This window comes from Pyricularia grisea, chromosome VII (assembly GCF_004355905.1).
Source record: "Pyricularia grisea strain NI907 chromosome VII, whole genome shotgun sequence".
In the NCBI taxonomy this organism is placed as follows: Eukaryota; Fungi; Ascomycota; class Sordariomycetes; order Magnaporthales; family Pyriculariaceae; genus Pyricularia; species Pyricularia grisea.
This window is the reverse complement of record NC_044975.1, coordinates 2805840-2828531: the sequence shown is the minus strand read 5'-3', so window position 1 is coordinate 2828531 and position 22692 is coordinate 2805840. Positions and strand designations below refer to the sequence as shown.

The window sequence follows — 22692 nt, the reverse complement described above, 5'->3', positions numbered from 1 at the left end:
AGATCTCTGCAGAATTGTAGACAGTTACAGATAGAGAGTTACAATGCATGAGAAAACCGTTATTTGTTTTATTGTTTTTGCCGATCGCAGCGATCACTCTATTCCTATCAACAATAATGGTTATTTACACTGCATTTCCTGAATTCGGGGGATGTGCACGCCAATCAAACTCGGGAACTAATTTCTGCAATTTAAAGGGCTTAATTAGACCAAAAAATATCTGTCGGAAAAAAATGAAATCTTTTAATTAATCTACAGCGCACCGCCAAAGGTCTAAGCCGTGTTCAGCGAATTCACCAATCGCGATTGATTATAATTGAACATGATAAACTAACTACAAGCTGGTTGCACCCTGAACAAGTGGGTAAATCTTGGTGTTTTGCATTGGAGGCCGCAAAAGGCAATTCGTGCGTATGACAACACCTCTTATCGGACACCAGACGCCGCAATAGACAGTACAGCAATAAGCTCACTTTTAAGAAAACCTCTACCACACAGCCTCGACATTACCATACGGCTGATACCACGCACAATCACAACTCGCCGATCCCGCCATCATCCTCTTCCGCCGTCCTCGCTCCTCCACCGTTGATCTTCCACACGTTAAAGGACCCCGCCTCAGGGGTGTGAAGCCCACCGTACCCCGTGCCAAAGAAGACATAATCCTCCACCGTCGCCGGACCCCCCTTCAGGACCGCATCCAGCTTGATCCGCCTCAGCACTTTCCCCGTCCTCTTGTCCAAGGGCGTCAGGTACCCAGGCCCGACTGGCTCGACGAAGTCCCCCCTGGTACCCGACGTGCCCACCAGCACCACGTCGTTGACCACGGCCGGGGCCACGTAGCTGTCGTGGTTGTGCGGCGCCGGCGTCAGCCACAGGATCCTGCCGTCCGTCAGGCTCGCCGCCCCGAAGGCGCTGTTGGACACGACGTCGCCGCCCGGGATCGGGAACGGGCGATGCTCCGAGTTGGTGTTTGTAAAGTACACTGCTCTGTCGTCGACCGCCACGCCCCACGTCAGCCCGCCCTCGAGCCCGTCGGGCCCCGTCTGCGTCGCCCACGCCGTCGTGCCCGACGCCGCGCACAGGCCCCACAGCATCCCGTTCTTCTGCCCCGCCACCACAATGTCCACTCCGAAGGGCGTGGCGGCGCTGCCCAGCACAAAGGTCGGCGCCATGCCAAAGTCGGCGTCTCGGCCGGGGAAGTCTGGACACGCGCCAGGGTTAGGCGGTAGGCCGGGGAAGTCGATGCAGCCGGCGTTCCAGGCGTCGAGGGGACCCAGCTGCCGGACCCAGTTGACGCGGCCCGTGTCGAGGTCCAGCGCCAGGATGGAGTTTTGGTACGCCGTCCGGGGCAGGCAGGGGTCATGGCCAGTCAGGCCCTGCTTGATGACGGTGATGTTGGCCGTCTGCCGCTGGCACTCCTCAAACGCGGGCGGGAGAGAGTACAGCTGGCCGGTGCCGATGAAGACCTGCCGGCGGATCGGGTCGATGGACGGCTGGCTGCCCCAGACGGCGGCGCCGCTGAAGTTTTGGTTGGCGATGGAGTCCTGCGGGATGGTCTGCACGCTCCACAGCAGCTGGAGCCGGCCGCGGCGCAGCGCCACGGCGTGCAGCGACCCGACGAACGAGCAGCATGGGTGTCCGGGGAAGGCGGCCGACTCGCTGCTGGACACTCCGGCGTACAGCCTCCCGTCGTAAAAGGTGGGCGACTGCGTCAGGATGGCAAAGGGGTTGGCGTCGAGCTGCAGGCTGTCGATGAGCTTGCCAGACCTGCGGTCTATGGCGAGCACGAGCGCGTTCGCGATGGTACCAAAGTAGAGCGTCTCGCCGTCGTCACCCAGCGCAGGCGTCGTTCGCGACACTTTCGCCTTGCCATTTTGCACCGGGCCGGGCCGGTAGTCGTCGATGATGCGTGTCACGTTGATAGACCAGACCTTTTGGCAGTTCTTGTAATCTAGCGCCTCGATCAAGCCGGACCAGGTCGGGTAGTAGGCCACGCCACCAGTGACCAGGGGCGGTGCGCTCTGGCCGGCGGTCGTGTACTGCACGGAGCAGACCTTGGTCAGGTTGGCGATGTTGGAGCTGTCGACGACGGCGTCGCTCGCCGCCCAGCGGTTGTTGTACACGCCAGCGCCCCAGCCCAGCCAGTTCCCTCCAGTCGGGGGCTGCGCGTCAGGGATTTGATCGTCGGGTGCGGCAGCTGTGACGAGGGTTTCTTCCGTGGTAGTGTCATCATTAGATGTCAGAGGCTTCTGCCGTTGATCGGTGGCAGTGGCTCGGCAGGCCAGGATGGCAAGGGCGGCTGCCCTGAGCAGAGATATCTTGAAGCTTGGCATGGAGTCGGTAGTGAAGCGGTGTCAATTGATGACCGGGCCTTGAACATGATCTAACAACAATCATCAGACAAAAGGTAACGTTTCTGTCTACCTTATCTACTTTTGTGTCATACCTAAGTATATTGACATTCCACATGCGCCGCCGGAGAAAAGGGGGTCACCGGTGCCTTCTTGTCATCCCCCAAGAGCGCCGTGGCTGCATTCAGCTTACTGGATACTACCCTGAAGTTCCCGGCTTTTCGTTCTTATTGTCTACCCGGAATTATTTCATCCCCCTGGGTCGGGACTTTGGCCAATCAAAGTGGCCGCAGACAGGTGCTGACTTTTTGCTAGGAGTATGACATCAGCGCACCCCCGGGCTGTGCCGTTAGTAAGACATTTTAAGATCTCCTTGAAGTGCACAGAAGTGTGTTAATGTTTTCGTTGGCCTGTGGTGGATCAAGCTTACGTGATTCTTATCAAATTAGCTGACATCCTGTCTTGTCTGTTTGGCGTTGGCAATGTAAGACAATATCATCACTGATCAGTTTAGCTGCACCATGAGACAGATTTATGGATTGTGACATTGTGTTTCTTGGTCCTACATAGTGCCATGAAATGTTGCTACAATCAGCAGCTGATAGTTGGTATACAGGACAAGGAACACTAAATCCCGATTAACAAGCGGACACTAACAGGTTGCATATGGGTTTTGCCATGTTTATCAGTTGTTTCAAAATTCTACTATATGAAATCACTTGAACACATGCGATCTACCAATTTAGGTTCTCTGACATTGCATCTCACACTGCGGCGGTTGTATCTACAAATCTGGCATGGACGGCAGTGTATAGAAAAGCCTGGTCGCTCCAATCAGCCCGCAGCTTCAGCTTCGACCAAGGTTCAGCAGCCCTATTCAGACCACGCGCATCGGGTCTCCTAGATGCTCTTTATCACAACAGCCGCGGGGCCACAATCAATGCAGCGGAGGGGGCCGCGGCCAAGGCAAAGGCTTGAGGGGAGGCGGGATCGGTGTCGGCTTTGGCAATTTTGGAGGCTTTTTAATGACCTCGGCTGATCCGGGTGGCGGCTGCTGCTGCTGAAAAACCTTGGACTGTATGGAGTCCATGTCTTAATGATTGAAACTTGGTGTGGATGGCTTTGCTCCAAGTTGAAGTGTTCGAGGGAGCTGTGGGAGCTGTCACGTAAGATTCCTGGTAAATGGTCTTGCAGCTTGTTTGCTTTTTCAATACAATCAATGCACTGTCATAATAGCCTTTTGGGCAAGTAGATAGCCCAGAGAGGAAGTATGATGTTTGCGAGAAGTTATAGGTGCGCCAGGATGCTTTTTGTCACTTTCTCTGATCATACTGGGTGTCACTGGCGATTATCTTTTGTGACGTGCCTTGAGCAATCTATTCATGTTCGGATATTCCTCCCATATTTAAACACGGCTCATAGATGAGATATTAATGACGTACGACAGTCGCTAAACTATTCACAACGGCTCCCAATTTATTGAAAGAGTTATGGAAAGAGTAGGCAGCTCTATCTCTAGACTGATCATCAGCAGAACTTCTCAACCTTTTCTATGGCTGAAATTAAATCCATAAGACTTTGTAAAGTTTCCCGAGGGTTCAGTTCAGCTCATTGCTGGGCGCTTGCTGCTTACCTGCCTCATTTACCTAGCCCAAAAACAGCTTCCCGTATCTTGATATGATATGCGCTGCTTACCATAGGCAGGAAGGTATCAATGCTCCTCCAACCCTTTTCTTCATTGGATTTTTTTTCAGGACGCGAGAGGGATCGGATTGGTTCTTTCAACATAAGTTCCATCGACTAACTCATAGAACTGTGCACAGTAGTTCGTGCAGACATTCTGAGGATCCCTCGTTCCATCTTTCGTGGTTATACCCAGACAATAAGTAAGGCAGTCCCAATAGGATGTGTGCGGGTTACGGCAAAGGCCGGAACCTAATTGGAATAGTGTCTGATGTTAGCTGACACTAGCTCAAATACTTCTATCTTTCTTTGCATGACATGTTACATAGGCTGAGAATTTATTGGAATGTTAGACTAACCGCTCCCAGCGTGTGCCAAAGAAAACAGTGCCAAAATGGAAGCGAGAAAATGCATCTTGTATGTGGATAATTGGAGACGAAAAGGAGCAAGTTATCCTCAATGAATGTAAGTGATTACAGGTAAAATATTGAAGAACAAGAACAATGCGATTGTACAAATTTGACTCAAGACTTTGGCAGGACTTGCTCATTGTGACACTGATAATTCACAACTTCGATTCATGGTAAGATTCTAACAAAGGTCCCAGGACCATTTTTTTAATCTCAAATGTTTTCTGGACACGCTTATCTTGGCAAACCTTCTTAACTACCCCAGCCTAGGTGCTGTGACACACCCGGCACGTACCCTCCGAATTGATACCGGCTACATCCTCACCACCGACGAAAACGGGGAAGCGCCTCGTCGACAAAAAGGGAACTTTGTGACAAAATTAGGAAGATTTTCATACAGTTGCACTTGAATAATATATCCATGTTGGTCATGCTTTGATAAAATATCTTCGTAGGGTTCATCATGGTGTCTGACTCACCAACCGCCAGTAGGCGCAAGGTCTGGTACCCAAATAACTCCGCGGAAGTCCGACTACCAGGGTAGCATGGCTACTGTGACTGTGGCAAGTAATTGGGCAGCCTTGGCTTCGGATTTTCCAATCCCGCGGCGGTCACGTCATGCCCCAATTATAGGGGACTTGATTGTAACACATAAAAAGAAAAAGGCGGCGACATTTCGTAAGAAGCATGTTTGAGCTACCTCAATTGACATTACCAAGGCTGGCGTCTATAAAACTTTCGTTGCGCAAAATTATTTTCAAGACGGGTTTGTCCTTGTCTGGGGAGTAGCGTCAGCGAATCGAAAACAAAGAAAGTACAAAAAGGCTCACCGATATTGTGCAACAAATGTGTTTTTGTCTCGTTCTCTTTTGAAAAAGGAAAAAGAATGGCAGGACATGGGCCAAGTGTTGAAGCTTTTGGTATGGGTCTATCCCTCCCGCTGTTTGCGAATAACCTAAACCCCCACCCATGGGTCCATTTTTTAAAAGGGCCAGGCCAATCCCTTTACCACGTTTGTCGCTATCAGGCATGGCGTTTCGACGACATCAAAGTCAGCATATGCAAAGTAAAGTTGTGGAGCTAGCACTCAAGACCTGTCAAGACACAGGTCCAACACGTGCCATTATACTAAACTTGATGGGGGCCATGTAGGCATGCCCTTCGATTAATCCTGACTGGCACTGAATATAGAACCTTGCTCCCACCTTTGATCACCCCCGACTGGCAGCCTCAACAACCGCATAAGGCCAAGCAAGAAACGGGATGCTCAAAAGCCAGGAACTGTACCGGTAGCCCTTTCACACAACACCAAACTACACCATCTGTAATAGCCTGATATGAGCGCCTCTCTGGAGACGAGTTTGAATTACATGCACATGCATGCAAACCGCCTGCAAGAAACAAGGTGCAACTTTCTTCACAAATAGTATGCTTAGCTGCCTGCCTCAAGAAGATGGTCACGGTGAGGGGGAATGTAAATCATCAGGTATTTCATAGGCTTGAAGCGCAAAATCGATTGCAAATCGCACAGATACGTGAGCACTACCAGGCCGCCACGCGCTGTGTCCTGCAGCCTCTCGGAGTCAAATTGCTACGTCGGATGTTTAACTCACCTGTCAGCAAGCATGGGACTTTGGCTTTATTGCTGTTATCAGGCGCCATTGAGACGATCTATGTACGATATGGCTCCGGCGGGGGTGCGAGATCATTGTCGGAGCTTGTGATATATAGTTATTTTGAACTGGTTTGTGTCAACGAGGTTGTGGACACCCTTGATTCGTCTCGTGCGCGCCCTATGGTGGCAGTATGGGGAGATCTGCATTCTGATGAGGTATATTTAAGCAACTACCCCAAATGGCTAGAAGAAAAAGAAGCAAGTCCCCTGGAAATATTGATCGTCAAATTTTATAATTGTTTATTATTAGAAAGTCCAGCCCTTATGCGCTACTACTGTAGTCTTAATCACATTAACCATCATACTAACTTTGAGCTTATATACACAATACGAATGTAAAAGTGGAAATTCTAATGACCTTCTTATGGCACTAATATTACTGTGAGCGATTTGTCTCTATTTAGTTATACCAACTATAAAAAGACTTAATGCTTTTAAATCAAAGCCAAACATAACTTGATAAGAAGAAAAGTCCACGGCTTGTTAGCACTACTTCAAACCGGGCTATATATTGCGAGAACCAGCCATTCAAACTTGCTTTGGACAAATGTATGAACTGTATACTTTGGTGATTCCGTATTTTTATTTGGTTTTTAATTCGCTATCTTGAAAGTATTTCTCGATCAAAATCCGTAACATTAGTTTTCCGTCATTTGGTAATTAAGTTTATAGCGTTTTCTATGGGGAGATGTGATAGAACTATTAGAAATGGTTTTACTTTTGCAAGATTAGTCTTTACAATATAGGAGTTTTACACAAGCTTACCAATATCAAAATTAGGTTTTTGAAAGTACAAGATCAATACAGCATTCCCCAGCCACTGAAAAAGAGCTAATTATATAATTTAAAAGGCAGTCGGTCCGAACTTGTTGTAGCAAATCAATGACTCGTATGTATTGGTGGCTTCGCAATTAATGTTGAAGCATGACTTGGCTAGACCAGAACATTCATTCAAACCACACCCTTTCGCCTCGGAATCTCCCGAAAAAATTCCTCTCCATCGCCACTTTTTTATTACTTCGCAACACTGTTTACTAATAGTGATATTCTCTTTCTCGTGTAGTAACGAGAATTAGATAACATGCATTTCTTCAAAACCATAAGCCAAATTCTTACCATGTTCGCCGTTGGTACTATGGCCCTTCCTACCCCATGCAACATCGCCACGGCCCACAACACAGGGGACATTGTGGCACGATCCGATACACTCTATAACGCCAACGTGGAAGCTTCAACTGGCGCAAAGGATAAGCAAAAGCGTCAAGTTACTGAGTGGTATTGCACCACATGCCATAACACTTTCTACAAATTTTCGGATTTCCGTAGACATAATAAGACCTGCGGCAAAAGCAAATAGCAAGTATTTTCAGCAACAACCGATGCAAGACGAGAAGAGCGTAATGCTATTTCTTTGGCTAATACTCAGGGGAGCACATTAAGGGGTTGGTGTGAGTTTGTGTATTCTTTCACTTTTTAATATAATCAAGAATGCTGTCATACGCCACCCTCTAGGCTTGTAATCACGTTGGTGATTATACTATTGCGATGTAAAGTGATCATAGCTGGCGGGTGGCCACGTGGGCCTGGCTGCAACCCGTCCGGGTTATCTGCTGATAGATACCTTGATAAAAACATTGCCTCGATACGGAGGGCAGTCGCACAGGCTGCTTAGCTTGAAATGTTGATATAACCTGTACCAGGTTAATAGGTTCAACCTTACGGAAGCTACTCTTTGATGCTAGTACACCTACGGCCAGCCGCAGAGCCCTGCCAAATCTTGCTGTTACAAGCACCGGTTTCTTGACTTGGGTTTCAAACATCCCATGTGACGGCTCTTCAAACAATCGAGGTGATTGTAAAACGGCACAATTTTCATCTCCATATTTTCTTGATGACACTGTAGCGAACCCAAAGCTTGCCCCAGAGCGATTTTAATCGCAATAAGTTGGTAAGATATCCCACCACAAGTGCCGATATATCTGGGTTAATTGTTACGTATACGGGGGCTCACAGTGGCTTATTGTCTCTTGGGATGCGAGGCAAAATGGAGTTCTAATTTACTTCTCGTTCCCGCATCGTGCACGCCTCCAAACCTTTGACATATGAGCTATGCGCCCGCACCTAGCGTTGGCTCTATGTCTATTTTCAGATTTTTATCATTTCATTGTTGTATTAACAGATGGTAAGTATAGCCAACATGAGGTATCCAGTCCTAAAACAATCAGATTGATTTCCTGTTCCTGTTCCTCTCATCCCTGAGCTGTACCACCAATTCCTCGCACTTCTTCGTGCACGTCTCCGCAATCAATTCTGGTGTCCAGTTCTTGCCCTCAGCGGTGCCTTGAGCGGTGAGCGACTGTTTGCAACGCGTGCAACATTTTTTGTAAATTGCGTCTTCCTGGGGGTCGGTGAACTTCTGGCCCGCCGGTGGCTGTGGGGGAAGGCTCGCGGGACCGGAAGTGGAATCGCCCGCTGGTGACCTTGAGGCGAGGCGGGAGCCCTCCTGGTTCATGTTAATGTTGATGGCGCTGGCGGTGGCGGCGCTGGCCAACGCAAAGGTGGAAAGGATCGTGGAGAACTTCATCTTTTTTATTATTGAGCAAGATGTGGTAGTCTGTATAGTTAGGGGAAGATAGGGTATGCTAAAAGGAATGGATGCTTTTACAACCGGGGCGACAGAGTGCTAGTGGAAAGGTTTGTGTAGTGGCTTGTGGCCGTGGATGGTGACACAGTTGGATTAAGATCGAGGTAATTTGGGAAGTTCCTTTCTCTTTATAGGCACTGACCAATAAGTAAGTGATAATTCACATGCTCGTATTTTCCTTGCGGGTTGCTGCTAAATGTTATTTTTGGAATAAAGAACGTAGCCACGATTCACGTCCATATTGCTCACCCAATCATGTTTTTGCCTGGTGAATTGCCTATTATTAGAAATAAAAAGATTGACATTAGTCAATTCTCAATTCTAGAATAACTTTATAAATGCATGCCACCGCAAGAATAGAAAATAAAGGAGTAGTATCCGACAGAGGATCTACGCGCAGAGTACCTGGCCGTCTACACCAAAAAAAGAATAAAAAAGGGGGTGGAGGCTAAAATTAAGCTGGAGATTTGGTTTCGCACGAGGGAATATCGGGCAGAAGAAAATAGTACTACCAGAGCTTGACATGTAAACTCCTTTGAAGTACTTACATGTTAGCGCATTGTTCCTTGAATTGCATCTGATGAACCATTCAACATTGCATGAAAAACAAGTGAACTGGCTTGTGGAATGACGTTTTGCAGTACGATTGACCGATCATCAGTTCATAGTGCAATATGCCGCACCATGGGAGCCAGGGGACGGGACAGGGATAAGCTTTGTCGTCTCTGTTGGGCAGAAGCCTCCAAGTCCAATATGGTTGTGAGAGTTCATCAGTTCCACGTAGGATTCTGGTATCCCAAGCCATCAGCAAGCGACTATGATCATCTAGCGTGGCCCTCAAGATCTTTCTAGTTTCTTTCATTTTCTATATGCAAAAGGCTAAATCGTCTCTATCCAAAGCTTTACGACCAACCGGCCTTTATATGTTGCCTCTAAATCACAGCGAGGTCGATTGACGTCACTCTGCGCATCTTATCATTGGTAAAGCTTGATGGAGTTAAAAAGCCAGTAAGCCTCCTTGTACGAATCCGGGTTCGAGCCAACGTACGACTCGCAAGTCCCGCCCTGTGCAGATCGGCACTCGGGCGAACCCTGGGTTTGCTGGTCCCAGTTGTCGATGATGTCGCCGCAAAAGGTCGTGTTGATAATCTGCAAACACCGGGCGTGTCTTTTTGTCAGCATGAAATCCGGGGGAAAAGAGCTTGTGGAGGTCAGTCATGAACAGACAAAAAAAGAGGAAAGACTTACAATAGTCTGGTTGCTGAACTTCTTCTGCACGTTGCACGAGTTTCCACTCTCCATGTTTGCCTGAGGCGCACCCCATTCCGACACACTCGGGTTCGGGTTGCCGTTGGCCAGATCTTCTGGGATCTTGGAGCGGGGGAAGAACCAGATCTTGACACCCTCTTCGTTGAGCAGCGTAGCGTAGACGCCGCCCTCGTTGTCATTCATGCTGGTTCCGTAGGAGCCCTTGGGGCCATCCACACCGCATCCGCCACTGTTTTTGTCACACTGCGCGTTAGTATTTTTTTCTTCTCTCTCTCTCTCCCTCTCTCTCCTCTTTCTTTTCACAGAGACATGTGGATTTTGAGATTCGGCAAAAATGGTATGAGAAACGCACGGATTGTTACCGCCGTCGCAGTTTGCCCCACCGTGCAGGTCGCAGTCTTGTCTGAGGTCAGGACCCTTGAGGCTGGGGAAGCTGCAGGCTCCGCAGGTGTGCAGGGAGATGGTGTTTGCGTCCTGGCTGGGCGAACCGTTGCCTTCAAGGATATCAATCTCGCTATAGGGGTCTTCTTCGAAATTGAAGGTCCAGCTGTTTTGGCCAAGGCAAAAAGAATCTTGTCAGTGTGTGTGAAACACCAAAGCCTTATGGACTTGTTTTTTTTTTTTTTTTTTTTTTTTTTTTTTTTTTTTTTTTTTTTGATCGGTTGCATGAGTATGCTATGCTGATGTCAGCCATGGATCAAGCTTACAAGGCTGGCCAGGTACCACATGCGTTTCCGGGCATGTGCTGAATGTCAGCAACTAGTAGGCCGGTGTCAAACGTCTGCTTGGACTCTAGCCGCACGGCCTTCCTCCCGATACCGCCGTTGGTGGACACGCGCTCTTTGCTGTCGACACCAATGTAGATTTGGTCACCGCGGTACTCGGCCAAACCTGACTTTGTCGCCTCTTCTTCACTGACGTAGTCGACGAAGCCGTTGGTTGGTTCGTTTGCCTTGATAAGCTTCAAGAAGTAGGCTCTCTGTAGTTTTATGCATGTTAGCTTTGGTGTCTCGCTCAGGGGTCTTTTGACTTGATCTCTGGTTGAAAGTTAAACTGGTTGCTCTATGGTGGAACTAACATCCCGAAAATTGAACTGATCGAAGAAGTTGTCCTTGTCGTAAGTCCTGCTAAGTTTCAACTGGGCACGGACACCAGCTGACGTGGCAAGGATGAAGAGGAGAGATGAGATGACCAACATTTTGGGCTTTGGACTAGAATGACAGTTGCATAAGCTTTGAAGATGATGGATCTGACAGATGAAAGACTAATCTTTTTGTCTCTGCTGGATGATAGGGAGTCTGTGATATATATATTCCTTTTGGGTCTTCCTTTGATTTCTTTGTGCCGCGCGTTTGCCTGACCTCGGGCCTCAGCATACACATCCTTCTTGCGTGTATTTGTTTACTCCATCACTAGCCTCTGCACGTCACCGGAGATTTCAAGACAGCACATATACTCCCGCGGACTGCCAAGTACTTTGGCGTCGGCAGCCTATGCAGACTGCAGTAGATGCTATTCACAACGACGTTTCTAGAAATTCACCCAACGAACAAACCTTTAATTGGTCCTCCCCTCCGCAATGGGGCTTGCGAGTGGAATAGAACGGCATTACTGCCCTTACATGAAATGATTTGTCCGAATATATTAACCACGTGATCTGCCACAAAAGGGCACATCGACCTTCGAATGAGGATAACGGCCCTCGGGCAACACTCGGACCTTCGAACCCGTCAGCTTGGGTCGCGGCCTAGCAGACGAGATATGGATCGGGCCGCGTCACGCTAAGCCCACGGCCTTGTGACTTCTGACATGGCCCGAGTTCCGCGCTACTGTAAGACATTTGAACAAATTATCGAATACCGCATTTCCCCTTGTGGTTACTTGATACAAGTTGGAGCAGGAATACTAATCAATGCGATCTTTCGGATGTTGCGCCATTGTGCCCTTTCTTCCAAAAAGAGGGGAGGCTTTCGGACACCCGTATCCGACATGCAAGTAATAAAGAACAATCCCTATCCTCTTTGATCCGACTTTGCCGCCGGTGGTCCGCCTCCTGACTTTACGAAACCACAGCCATTAGTAGAAATACTTGTCCTATCTCTCTTATACGGCATGTTCATCCTCCTGCCACTCATCGGTATATCGTGTGAAATGCGGTAGTTTGCTACTGAGAGATTGTCTGAGACTGGCATTTAGTATGTACCAATGACAGCAGTCAGTAAACAGTCCACATCCACAAGACCTGTTAGTTAGGGCAACAACATGTTGGCTTCAAATGATGATTCGATGCGAGCAATGGACAATTTCAAAGATTTAAGCGACATTGTCAGCGCCAGCTGGTACATAGGCCCGTGACATATGACAGTTGAATTTCCTGATAACAAAAGTCCCATATTCTTGAGCCACTTATTGAAATTGTAACTTTACCGCTAGATACGCCAGTTCAAGCGCGGTGTGCCATGGAAGTCGCAGCTCGGGTATTCTGCAGAAAAACACTAATCAACAACAACAATGCAAGTCAAAAAAAAAAAAAAAGAAAAGAAAAAAAAAACCTCTATGCACTATGTAATACCTAATTGCCAAGAACCGAAGCTATAATTTGAAATGCTGCGGCAAGAATCTTGACAACAAGACTATTCCAATCTTGATCATATCTTGATTCGGTAACGCCGAGCATGAATCTGCAAGCGTTGTACCGGGATGGAGGTTGTAAAATTGAACGGCATGACAACGAAATCCGGTAGGCCACTGTCGCGGTAACCACTATGAGCAATTTGGGCTTACTCGGTACAGCTGGGCATAAACGTTTAAATAGTTTACTGTGTGATACCGACCATTTCAGAGTGTGGGTATTTCAGCGCAGAAAAACGCAAAATTCGAGCAGATAAACTTGGGTGTGCCAAGTATATTTACTACCCAATTGGGTTTTCTTTTACTTGTGGGCCTGTTGCATAAAGTCTATATCGGTATTTCTTTGCACTAAAAGTGGATTCCACTGCCCTCAGTTACTTTTTAGCGTTTTCCTGCGCTGAAATAATCACAACCTTCTTTCAGGACAGCTAATCACTTCCAGGGGTTAGGCAATCACAGAAGTCCTGCTCAGTCTTTGTCGTATAAATCCAACCGGCCCAATAACTTCCTCGAGTCTTCTGTTGCACAATTCTAACGTAATACCTTCAACTTCTCCTACTTTTGTCTGGAACAAATCACAGCAAATCCTCACCTACCCTTACGGCACGTACCTTGATATTTCAATAGAATCAGTCAGCATCATCATACCAGCACCGGCTCGCTTCACATATTGGTCCAGGGATCTAAAAAAAAAAAAAAAAAAAGGAAATACGAAAGTAGTCACCACAACCCCTCATCATGAGGTTCGGATCTATTCTTGCGGCCTTCGCCGCTCTGTCTCCCATAGCGACCGTTCTCGCTGTTGGGGAATGTCACATCACCATATGGGAGGGTAAAACGCCTATCGGCACTGAAATTGCCATTGAAGGAGGCGAATACGTTACGATTGCAGGATATCAATGCAACGCTGGCGCGGGTTGCACTGCTCACTGTATAGGTTTGCCCAAGAACTTAAAGGAGCGAGGAGTCTACCACGGTGAAATGTAACTATATGAGCAACTACTGCTTTTTCTTATTTTCTTTCTTTTTTTGTGTGTCATATCTCCTCTTTGCCAGGCCCTTGGAGAATGGCCTGGGCAAATTGCCTAAGACTGACTGTCAGAATAGAAAATAAAGAGAAAAATAAACTTTTATGTGTCACCTCGTGTAGAACTCTGAAGTCTAAAAGAGCGCGGGTAATGGGTCATAAGCTAACGATATGTACTGCTACTTTTCGACGACTTGGTTGATAGCACAACGGTTATTGTATCAACAGTTCGTTGGCAGAATATGGACATAAATAGAAGAGTGCAATATTTTGCATGCTGGAAACTGACATGGATCTTGGGGACCTCGAGGAACTATATGTTGCGCATTCTAGCATAGGTAACCTGTCACAGCCGGACACTGCCAACATCCCTTGGCCACATTCACCAACTAGTTATTTTTTTGTTTGGAGGCCTCTCCGGGTATCACGCACATATCATAAATTATTCGATCGAACGGAATGTTGATGGGGGGTTGTATCCTCTGCAATCTATTTTCCCTTGATACATATTTCGAGGCTGAATATTGGCGATAAACTTCGCTGCAAGCAGACATCTGGGTAGGAAAAGCTTTTCGTGGGCGTGCATTTGGGCCGATCGATCAAGTGCATGGTCTCTTGGTCTGATTGTAGGGAATGCGCGTTGAAGTGGGCGATTCAGTCTCTCCATATGAAAACATGGATCATTCGGGCCAAGCCGCTGTGGGATCGGTGCTGAGTGGGCCGAATACGCCAGCAGGCAAGGTTAGCATATGCCAAAGTATCCCTGCCAGACTATTAATAGTAGGTAGAAAATACAGAACCGGGGACCTGCATAAACGTCTATACTCTTTGTCGAAAAAAAAAGGATCATCCTGCGTCGATAGGTTCTGCTAATTAATGCAGGCCAAGTTCTAACACGCTGGTGGGATTGGTCTGCGCACATGGCCAGAAAAACGTGGGATCTTGGGACGCCAAGCAGACAAGTCCAGCTGCAATGATCACATATGATAAAGCTGGGCGATGATGAAAATTATTTGGAAAGTAATAAGCTTGCAAATGGCTTTTTTTTTTTTTTTTTTTTTTTTTTTTTTTTTTTACAGACGAGCTAGAAGAGATGAACCAAACTCTCTGTCATACCAATCAGGACATGCGCATACTATAAGTCTCAAACAATCTTTCTGAGATCTGCCCAAAAAGAAAAAAAAGAATTATATACCTCGTAGTCATACAGACATATTCTACGTTATAAAATAACCCACCTACTTTAGATCCAGTTCCAGCGAAAAGAGATGTAAGAGCAGCATATGAAAAGGAAAGAAAAGTCAAGCACTGCTCGCCTCTTGACCCGTCCCCGCCAGCACGGTAACACGACTCTCCCACGCATCCAACCGATTCTCACTGACCGCCCTAGGAACCTGCTCCCGCACGCCCCCTCCTTGTCTGCCATCACCAACACCACCAGGAGAAACCGGCCCCTCGCTCCCCCAATCCACCGCGTAGGTATCCCTCGTGATGCGCGCATTGTGACTACTCGCCAGCGCGTCCCGACAACCCCTGACGTAGACGGCACACTCCTCCAGCCGCTTCTCGGCCGTCTTGACGTCGGCATGGTCCCGGATGTAGTGCCTCTCGAGCTCCTTTTGGCAGTCGATGACGCGGGCCGGGTGCGCCGGACACTTGAAGACGAGCCAGCGCAGCGGGCCGCGCCCCGCGCCCCGCGCGCCCTTGACCCGCTTCCGGCGCTGGCACAGCCACCGCTTGTGCAGGGGGTACTTGCTGCTGTCGTTGCGGAACTGCTCCCACGACACGCTGCCGAGCAGACCTGCCTCAGGGGTCAGGAAGGATGTGTCCCAACGGTCGGCGGCTTCGACGTCGTCCGTGTTGGCGGGTTTGGGCTTTTGGTGGGACAAGGGCGGGGGTGGGATGGTGTTGTGCTTGCGTTTGAATGGGACTTGGCCCCTGGTTGGCTGTGCAGGCAGCGGTACGTGTGGTAGGAGATGGTGAGAGGGTTGGATTTCTGTTGGGAAAGATTGGATCGGCGGTGGGAGGCGCAAGGGGGTGGGTATGTGTGGCAGAGATGAGGTTGTTGATAGTGGGGAGCAGCTGACTGGGGAGAGGGACCGCACGGAAACGCCGCATGGTATCGGGAGTTGCGGTGCGGTCATTGCTACGGTCGTATCAGACTGTGGCATACATTCCACTGCGCGCCTTTTGCGTCCAGTTGGTTCTAGTTGAGGTGGTGGAGAGACTGGTTGGTGTTGACGCCATGTTTTGTAGCTCGGTAAGGATATAACACGAGATGATGACTTGGCATCAGATCTTGGCACGCCAGGAGGAGGCAATGCGTCGGGTCCTGGGCGAGGAGGTGGCCAATGAAACTGACCACGGGTGTCTGGGATAGGCAATTGGATGCAATCCCATGGAGGCGGTGGAGATGAATGGGACGTGGCAGACGAAGGTTCTTCTTTGGGATCGATCAACAGTTGTGAAATGGACAAGGCCCCTATTGGTCGATCCCGTGTTGGTAGTGATTCAATATCGAGTGCGTTCTTTTCTTGGGGAGAGTTTTGGCTAGTTGAGTCCGGTCTCCTGTGGCTGAAAGAGCTCGACAACAAAAGTGGCGCGGGTCTTTCTGGTTTTACCTTTTTAGGTTGTACCTGTACCTGTGTCTGCGCATGGGTCTCGCCCACCACAGGCCGCACACCTTGCATATCCTCAACAGTCTGCCACAACCTCCCCACTGCAGCCTTGAACCTCCTCTCCTGAGTCACCCGCCTCCCCTCCCGCTCCCTGGCGATCCTGCCAAGCTTCCCCTTGATCGACTCCACGACCTCCTCGTGCCGGGAGATCTCGCTCTCGACTTCATCCTCGACCTCCCTGGCCCGCTTCATCTCCCTGCCCGCCTCGTCCCTCATCACCTTGGCCTCGGCCATGAGCGCGTCGGCCTGGAGCTGCACCCTCTTGACCCTGGCCATCTCGACAGCCGCCCACCGCGTCTTGGTCTCGAGATTACGGTGCACCCCGGCCTCGGCCGCTTGCATGGCCTGCACCAGCGAGTCGTGCTCGCGCACCTGCCTGGCGTCCTCGGAGCCGGCGTCGAAGCTTCGGTTGAAGTCGGCCTCGAGCGCGTCGAACTCGGGCCATTTTTCCAACTCTATGAGGCTGCGAAGGCTGGCGATGAGGGATTGATTGCGCTGAAGGGGGTGATGGTTCATGGTGGTTTGGTTACAAAGTAGGCGGGGAGTCACGGCAGGGACTGGTTTAGTGGATGTTGGCACAGGCTTGTAAGGGTCTTGCAACCATGGGAAACCTGCGTATGGCTCAGTGGCTGAGTATGACCAGATGGGGACTAGCGTTGCAACGAAAGATTCTCTTGTTCTTTTCCGGTAGAAATACGATTTGTACGACAATGGATGGCAGAAGACCAGTCAGGTGTGATGGGTTTTGATGCATGGGATCTCGATCCCAAAGGGAATGATGAGGCGTAGAAACTCTAATGGTCTGTACTCTGCGGAAAGGAGAAGTGATTATGTAGGGAAGGAAGATTGTGGCTCAAAGGGGTTGGTTTCACAGATCTTGTTATATACCTCCCTAGACGGGCAACAGAGCCCGCCCAAAGCAACACCAGGAGCTCACGGAAAGGAGGCAAATGTGCAATACTCAAGAAGCAAAGAGCTGAGGGGGTCATTATGCGTGAATACAAGCCCAAGAGCTAAAAGTAGGTAATATTAAAAGCTGAACAACCCTTCATCCCTTGGTCACTACTAGCATACTAAAACCAAGACTTCTAGATGGTGTGGTGGGATGGGCTTGAATGGTCTCGCAAGCAGGGCGACTTTTGGATTCGAAAAGCAACGCTACAGGGAGAAAAAAGAAGCGCCCAATCAAAGTGCCAGTAGCGTTTTGTTCCTAATTGGGTATGCAAATCCACGGCAACGGGCACACTAACAAACAATGATCTGCGTCATAGTTACGATGTGGGCTTTATTCGAGACATGCAGGCAATGAAACTTGTAGTTTGTCTGAGGCGAATCATTGCAGTACGCTGTAGGCACATCTGGACTGAGAGGAGCCTTTTAATAATTCTATATTTCCAGTTCGACTGTACAGCAATGGCAGATTGATTTTAATGGTAGCCTCCCGTTCTACGTAGATAGTTGGATTCGCGATTAGAAAGCCTCATTACGCCATATGTGCATCGTTGATTGCATATGAATCATAGGATGCGTTGCACGCACTTCAAGTGAGCATGTAATGATCATACGAGGCCAAGGCATCACAGATCTTACAGGTCACAAAAGACGTGGCCATCGTCGAAGTTCTTGGAGCACTTTCGACTCGGCAAAGCGGACGTAAGGGAGCAAAGCTGATGCAGTCGGTAATCTCGCAGTGCAAGCCTCATGTGTTTAACTCCCAACCCATTTGGAGTGGATAAATCCATCTGGGTACAGTCCCGGACCAAATCGACCGTACAGAATACGAAATGAACCCCCGTCCAAGCGGAGATCGACTTTCCTAAACGGTGAGAGGGTGTGCGGGAAATCATCTTGATTGGTCCGGAGAAAGGAGTGCGCTCCCAGTGATGCGGTGTAGCTTCTGCCAAGAGGTGTTGACCGGTTGGGTCGACATCTTGGCGGTTCATCCCTTGCGTCGGAGATCTAAGCTGGAAGAGGAAAGCAGATAGAATTTTATACCCGAGCAAGCCGAGCCAGGCAAACCACAAAAGGATTTGTTGAGCGCTGGGATGGAATCGAGTTTGATGCTTGTAATTCATGCATACTGACGATGCTTTTAACCCGATTGAATTACGGATTGAAACCTCCGTGAAGGGTTTGGATGCAGTCTGCAGCACCGTACAAACAAAAGTTCCAGAAAAGACAACTGAGGTGGATGTTACTGCAGCCTCCGGTTACACAGTTTCATCACCCCACGCTCACCCATCGTTTCCCTTGTACCGGAAGTACATACGAGAAAAAAAAAAAGAATACTCGCCAAATTTCCGCCAGTGATGCTACTTTTTTCGCTTTCTTGGGACAGGCATCAGGCGTTGATAACTGATCGGTTCCACTTGACCCCGTGGGGGCGAGATGGCACCCACGCGCGACGCTCGTCAGCAATGTTTTGCTCGCGGTGCTTTCTTTGTTCTTCCTGGACCTTTGATTGGATCCGGGGAAACTCGTGGTTCTGTCCCGGCGACGATCCCTTTTCTACCGATGTGGTCATGGGCCCGCATCCCCATATTCATGCTCTGGCCCCTACTCCGTAGATATGCTTTTTTACGCGAGCTACCAATTTTCATTTGCTCTAATCCAGCGGATGGATGAGCGCACTTATACGGACAAAACTCTGGGCTAAAGTCGGTTTGAGAAGGTTCGCCTGTCCAAGCTAAAGGAAACGGATAATGGTGGACCCCCTTTCTCCTGCTGTGCATTCCAAACCGGCCAAAAGGTTTGGGGGTCCTGTGTGATGCCGTGCATACATGTGTTTAGAAGGGGAAATTTAGCACATTCTATCAGAATCCTAGCGGAAGTACCCGCTACGGGATTTTATGGATGAGCAGCTGGAAACCCATCGGCCAAGTGTGGGAAAGGTTCCAGTGAAACGAAGGGGATGGCACGGCCAAGCACAAGTGCCGACGCGAAGAAGGTTCCCAAAGGATGATGTAAGGCACAGCCAGGCGAAGGCTTACTATAGATATCTCCTTTACTTAGAAAGGAGATTTAACGTCGTGGATGGGCTAGGGTACTGGGTATGCCAGGGACGCCCCTACCTTTTGTCAGTTGTCCGTTCATCTCGTATGTCTCTGAGCAACACCAAAAACGTTTCTACTATTATGATAGAAACACCATTGATTCTCGCCCAGTATGACTTTGTTCTACTGCCATTTATCGCCTGATCACTTGAGACTCTGAGGAAAGCACCAAAGCTCCAAAGTCAGGTTTTGATGACGAAAATCGAGAGCTTGCCTGCATCTCCTAGGCTGAAGACTTTTTGCTATTTTAGTATCAAAACTCCCAATATGTAGCTACTTTATCGCAATGCTTGGGGCAGCGCGGAACTTTGGGACGCTCGAAGAGCAAGATCCTTTCTGTATAAACAAATCCGGCTCATTATGTCCGATGGGCTACGGAGGGCGGCATTGAAGGTGATTCGGGACTTTCGCATATCACCTCATTCATATCCCGAAAGCAAATAAACCACCAAAAGCAGCAGGTTTAGTTCCAGTTCAAGTGCCATTTAGACCTTGCATCGGGGGAATATCTACGATGGTAAGTGGGAAGGAGGTCACGTGTGAATTTAGCCCTTAAATTGCTGTCAACACAAGGCAAAGCTGTCGGTGAGCCATCGCGGGTAGTAAAATAAGATAGATTCTGGACAAGATACAGACCGAAGATCACGTAGATGGGGCAAATTGAGACTCGAAAGTTTAGGTGGGTAAGTAGCTATTAGCCTCTGACTTCAGCACCCAGTAGATGACACGAACAATTTCGAGTTCGTGTACATATCCTTTTTCTCCCACACAAACTTATGTCAGCTGCTTTTTTGCATGTTCCTGAAGTCTCGGCCCAATGAAACACCGATTTTTTTTGGATATACCATCTGCGAAACCGGCTAACGTTTACCTGCTTATGATAACTATCGGCCTTAATTTCACCAACAGCTTGGATTGGATCCCCATCGCTTACCGAGGCAGTTATCCACTAAGCACTAAGAAGTCATCCACAAAAAGTAAGACTATTTAAGTCCCTGTCAGCAATTTTCTTGGCAAGCTGCGGGGTTTATTTACATGGACCCTAGATATAAGTTTGTATTTCTTTTGCAACTTTTTGGACTATGTCCAACTTATCGCGAGTCAACCCAATCCTCAAGATCCTGCCGACTAACATTACCGAAATCACCATGGCCGAAAACCTCCTTCACAAGTGGTTCCCCACCACTAAACTTCCCCTCATCATCAGCGCCCCGATGTTCACCGTGGCGAACGGCGCACTAGCCGCCGCAGTAACTCAAGCCGGAGGCCTCGGTATGTTAATTCTGCTCGTTTCTCCAGTCCACTTCTACCCGGCCACGCCATAGAAAAAAAAACTAAAGATTGATCTTTCCTTAATCCACCAAAAAGGCATGGTCCCAGCAGGAATGGACCCCAGCGCCAACTCTCCCCACCTCGCCGCCCTGGAAGAACAACTCACCATCGCCAGCCGCCTCCTGAACCACACCAAGTCAGACGAAGCCGCCGCCACACCCCTCCCGATCGGCGTCGGCTTCCTCACGCTCCTGGCCACGCCGGACGCCTACCGCGCCAACGCGCTGCCCATCCTCCACCGCCACCGCCCTGCGTTCGTGTGGCTGTTCGGCTCGGACCCGGCAGACCCGGTATACGCCGAGTTCGTGGCGCTGTTCCGCGAGGCCGGGGCCGAGTGGGGCATGCGCGTGTTTGCGCAGGTCGGGTCCGTCGCGGCGGCCAGGCAGGTCGCGCGCTGCGGCGTCGACGTCGTCGTGGCGCAGGGCAGCGACGCCGGCGGGCATCAGTGGGCCGAGGCGGCCAGCATCGTGACGCTCGTGCCCGAGGTCGTGGATGCGCTGCGCGGGCAAGAGGTTGCCGTGGTTGCGGGCGGGGGTATCGTGGACGGCAGGGGGGTTGCGGCGGCGCTGGCGCTAGGTGCGGATGGCGTCACCATGGGGACTCGAGTAAGAAGGATATGCCTTTTTTTTTCTTTTGTGGAAGAAAGTAGGCGGTTGGGCTAACATTTGGCGTTTAGTTCGTTGCTTGCGACGAAGCAGACTCTAACTCATTCGTGCGGAAAGCCATCCTGAATGCTAGCGATGGTGGCGCCACAACGGCAAGGTGGGTGGCATTACCATTACAGCCAAGCATGCTTTTGCTTCAAGCTGACTTTCAAAACAGGTCGTCCATGAACGATGCAATCATGGGCTATCCGACATGGTCAAAGTTGTACGCCGGCAGAGTGATCAGGCACTCGGGGCTCGATGACCTCGCGAATGGCGTCCCTTTGCACGAGGTTCACGAGTCCTTCAAAAAGGCAGTGGCGGAACAAGATGAGGCACGAATGGTTACATTTGCGTGAGTTCCTGATTCGTTAGCTCTTTTCTCTGACGAAACAGGATATTCTGATCTGACAATGCACAGTGGTACTGGAGTCGGTTTGGTTCACAAGTCACAGCCTGCTGGCGAGATTATCAAAGAAGTCCGGTCAGAGGCTCTGTCTATCATCGACAAGCTCAAAGGCAGCTCATAAATGACAAGGCTTGTATTTAGACGCTTGTGCACGGTAGCTTTACCTATGGTCAAAGTGATGACATCAACAAACCACCTTGAAACAAAGTGAACAAGTGTCAGGTACGGTCAGAGCAACATCCCAATTCTGAGCTTACTTGTTTGCGTGGTTCTTTTGTTCCCCTGTGCTATTATCTAGTACAGAGCTGCTCTCTCCGTCAAATGGTCGTCGATTGGTAGGGCTAGGACTAATCGCCGCCGCCGGCTGGCCCAAGAGCCTTACTCCCGCCGGCATAGCCACTTGTTGCGATCAAGTCATCCGTTAGCCTGCTCCTACACTTAAGGCTTCAATGGATTAAAGTGACTAAGCATGTCAGCTAACCTGTGACTTCAATCACTGAGGTGAAGTTATAGTAGCTTCTTGAAATATACATTGAAAGATAACAAAAATAGAACGCTCTATTCCAAAGATTTATTTCTATACAATATGGTCTAAATATAATTATCCGTGACATTTTACTAGTTGTTGCAATAGCTTTCACGTTTTAATTACTTTAAATTATTGTCGATCCTGATCGTCCTTTTTTTCGACACCTTGTGGGGTTGTATGACTTATTCCTCGTATAATTTCAGCTTACCCTCTACGTGTAATTGGCAGAGAATCAATGCATGCGTAGCTGGTCTGTATTATAGCATGAGCAAAACTTTTGTTAATTACCAATTCGGGAGCATTTAAATCAAATATCGACGGCTGCCTTGTGCTTGATTCTCGGTATTGCCGGCT

General features: G+C 49.1%; 8 protein-coding genes across 8 annotated transcripts; 4 read left to right on the top strand and 4 right to left on the bottom strand.

The window, feature by feature from the left end:
* Positions 1 to 533: 533 nt before the first annotated feature.
* Positions 534 to 2336, bottom strand: PgNI_10844 (uncharacterized protein; the record flags this gene model as incomplete). Its single annotated transcript, XM_031130818.1, has 1 exon — positions 534 to 2336. One exon carries the CDS (start codon positions 2334 to 2336, stop codon positions 534 to 536), a length of 1803 nt encoding a protein of 600 aa, XP_030980410.1.
* A 4867-nt stretch (positions 2337 to 7203) lies between these two features.
* On the top strand, positions 7204 to 7479 carry PgNI_10843 (uncharacterized protein; the record flags this gene model as incomplete). Its single annotated transcript, XM_031130817.1, has 1 exon — positions 7204 to 7479. The coding sequence occupies one exon, from the start codon at positions 7204 to 7206 to the stop codon at positions 7477 to 7479; it is 276 nt and encodes a 91-aa protein (XP_030980039.1).
* Positions 7480 to 8343: 864 nt separating this feature from the next.
* PgNI_10842 (uncharacterized protein) lies at positions 8344 to 8706 on the bottom strand (the record flags this gene model as incomplete). Its single annotated transcript, XM_031130816.1, has 1 exon — positions 8344 to 8706. The coding sequence occupies one exon, from the start codon at positions 8704 to 8706 to the stop codon at positions 8344 to 8346; it is 363 nt and encodes a 120-aa protein (XP_030980407.1).
* A 1035-nt stretch (positions 8707 to 9741) lies between these two features.
* On the bottom strand, positions 9742 to 11233 carry PgNI_10841 (uncharacterized protein; the record flags this gene model as incomplete). The annotated part of the gene is made up of 5 exons (XM_031130815.1): positions 9742 to 9915; positions 10015 to 10264; positions 10388 to 10582; positions 10743 to 11014; positions 11114 to 11233. 5 exons carry the CDS (start codon positions 11231 to 11233, stop codon positions 9742 to 9744), a joined length of 1011 nt encoding a protein of 336 aa, XP_030980409.1.
* Positions 11234 to 13404: 2171 nt separating this feature from the next.
* On the top strand, positions 13405 to 13653 carry PgNI_10840 (uncharacterized protein; the record flags this gene model as incomplete). Its single annotated transcript, XM_031130814.1, has 1 exon — positions 13405 to 13653. One exon carries the CDS (start codon positions 13405 to 13407, stop codon positions 13651 to 13653), a length of 249 nt encoding a protein of 82 aa, XP_030980408.1.
* A 715-nt stretch (positions 13654 to 14368) lies between these two features.
* Positions 14369 to 15666, top strand: PgNI_10839 (uncharacterized protein; the record flags this gene model as incomplete). The annotated part of the gene is made up of 2 exons (XM_031130813.1): positions 14369 to 14434; positions 14974 to 15666. 2 exons carry the CDS (start codon positions 14369 to 14371, stop codon positions 15664 to 15666), a joined length of 759 nt encoding a protein of 252 aa, XP_030980001.1.
* On the bottom strand, positions 14995 to 16887 carry PgNI_10838 (uncharacterized protein; the record flags this gene model as incomplete). The annotated part of the gene is made up of 1 exon (XM_031130812.1): positions 14995 to 16887. The coding sequence occupies one exon, from the start codon at positions 16885 to 16887 to the stop codon at positions 14995 to 14997; it is 1893 nt and encodes a 630-aa protein (XP_030980002.1).
* Positions 16888 to 20523: 3636 nt separating this feature from the next.
* PgNI_10837 (uncharacterized protein) lies at positions 20524 to 22326 on the top strand. Its single transcript, XM_031130811.1, has 5 exons — positions 20524 to 20696; positions 20793 to 21361; positions 21433 to 21518; positions 21579 to 21755; positions 21822 to 22326. The coding sequence occupies exons 1-5, from the start codon at positions 20573 to 20575 to the stop codon at positions 21928 to 21930; spliced, it is 1065 nt and encodes a 354-aa protein (XP_030980003.1). The 5' UTR covers positions 20524 to 20572; the 3' UTR covers positions 21931 to 22326.
* Positions 22327 to 22692: the final 366 nt, after the last annotated feature.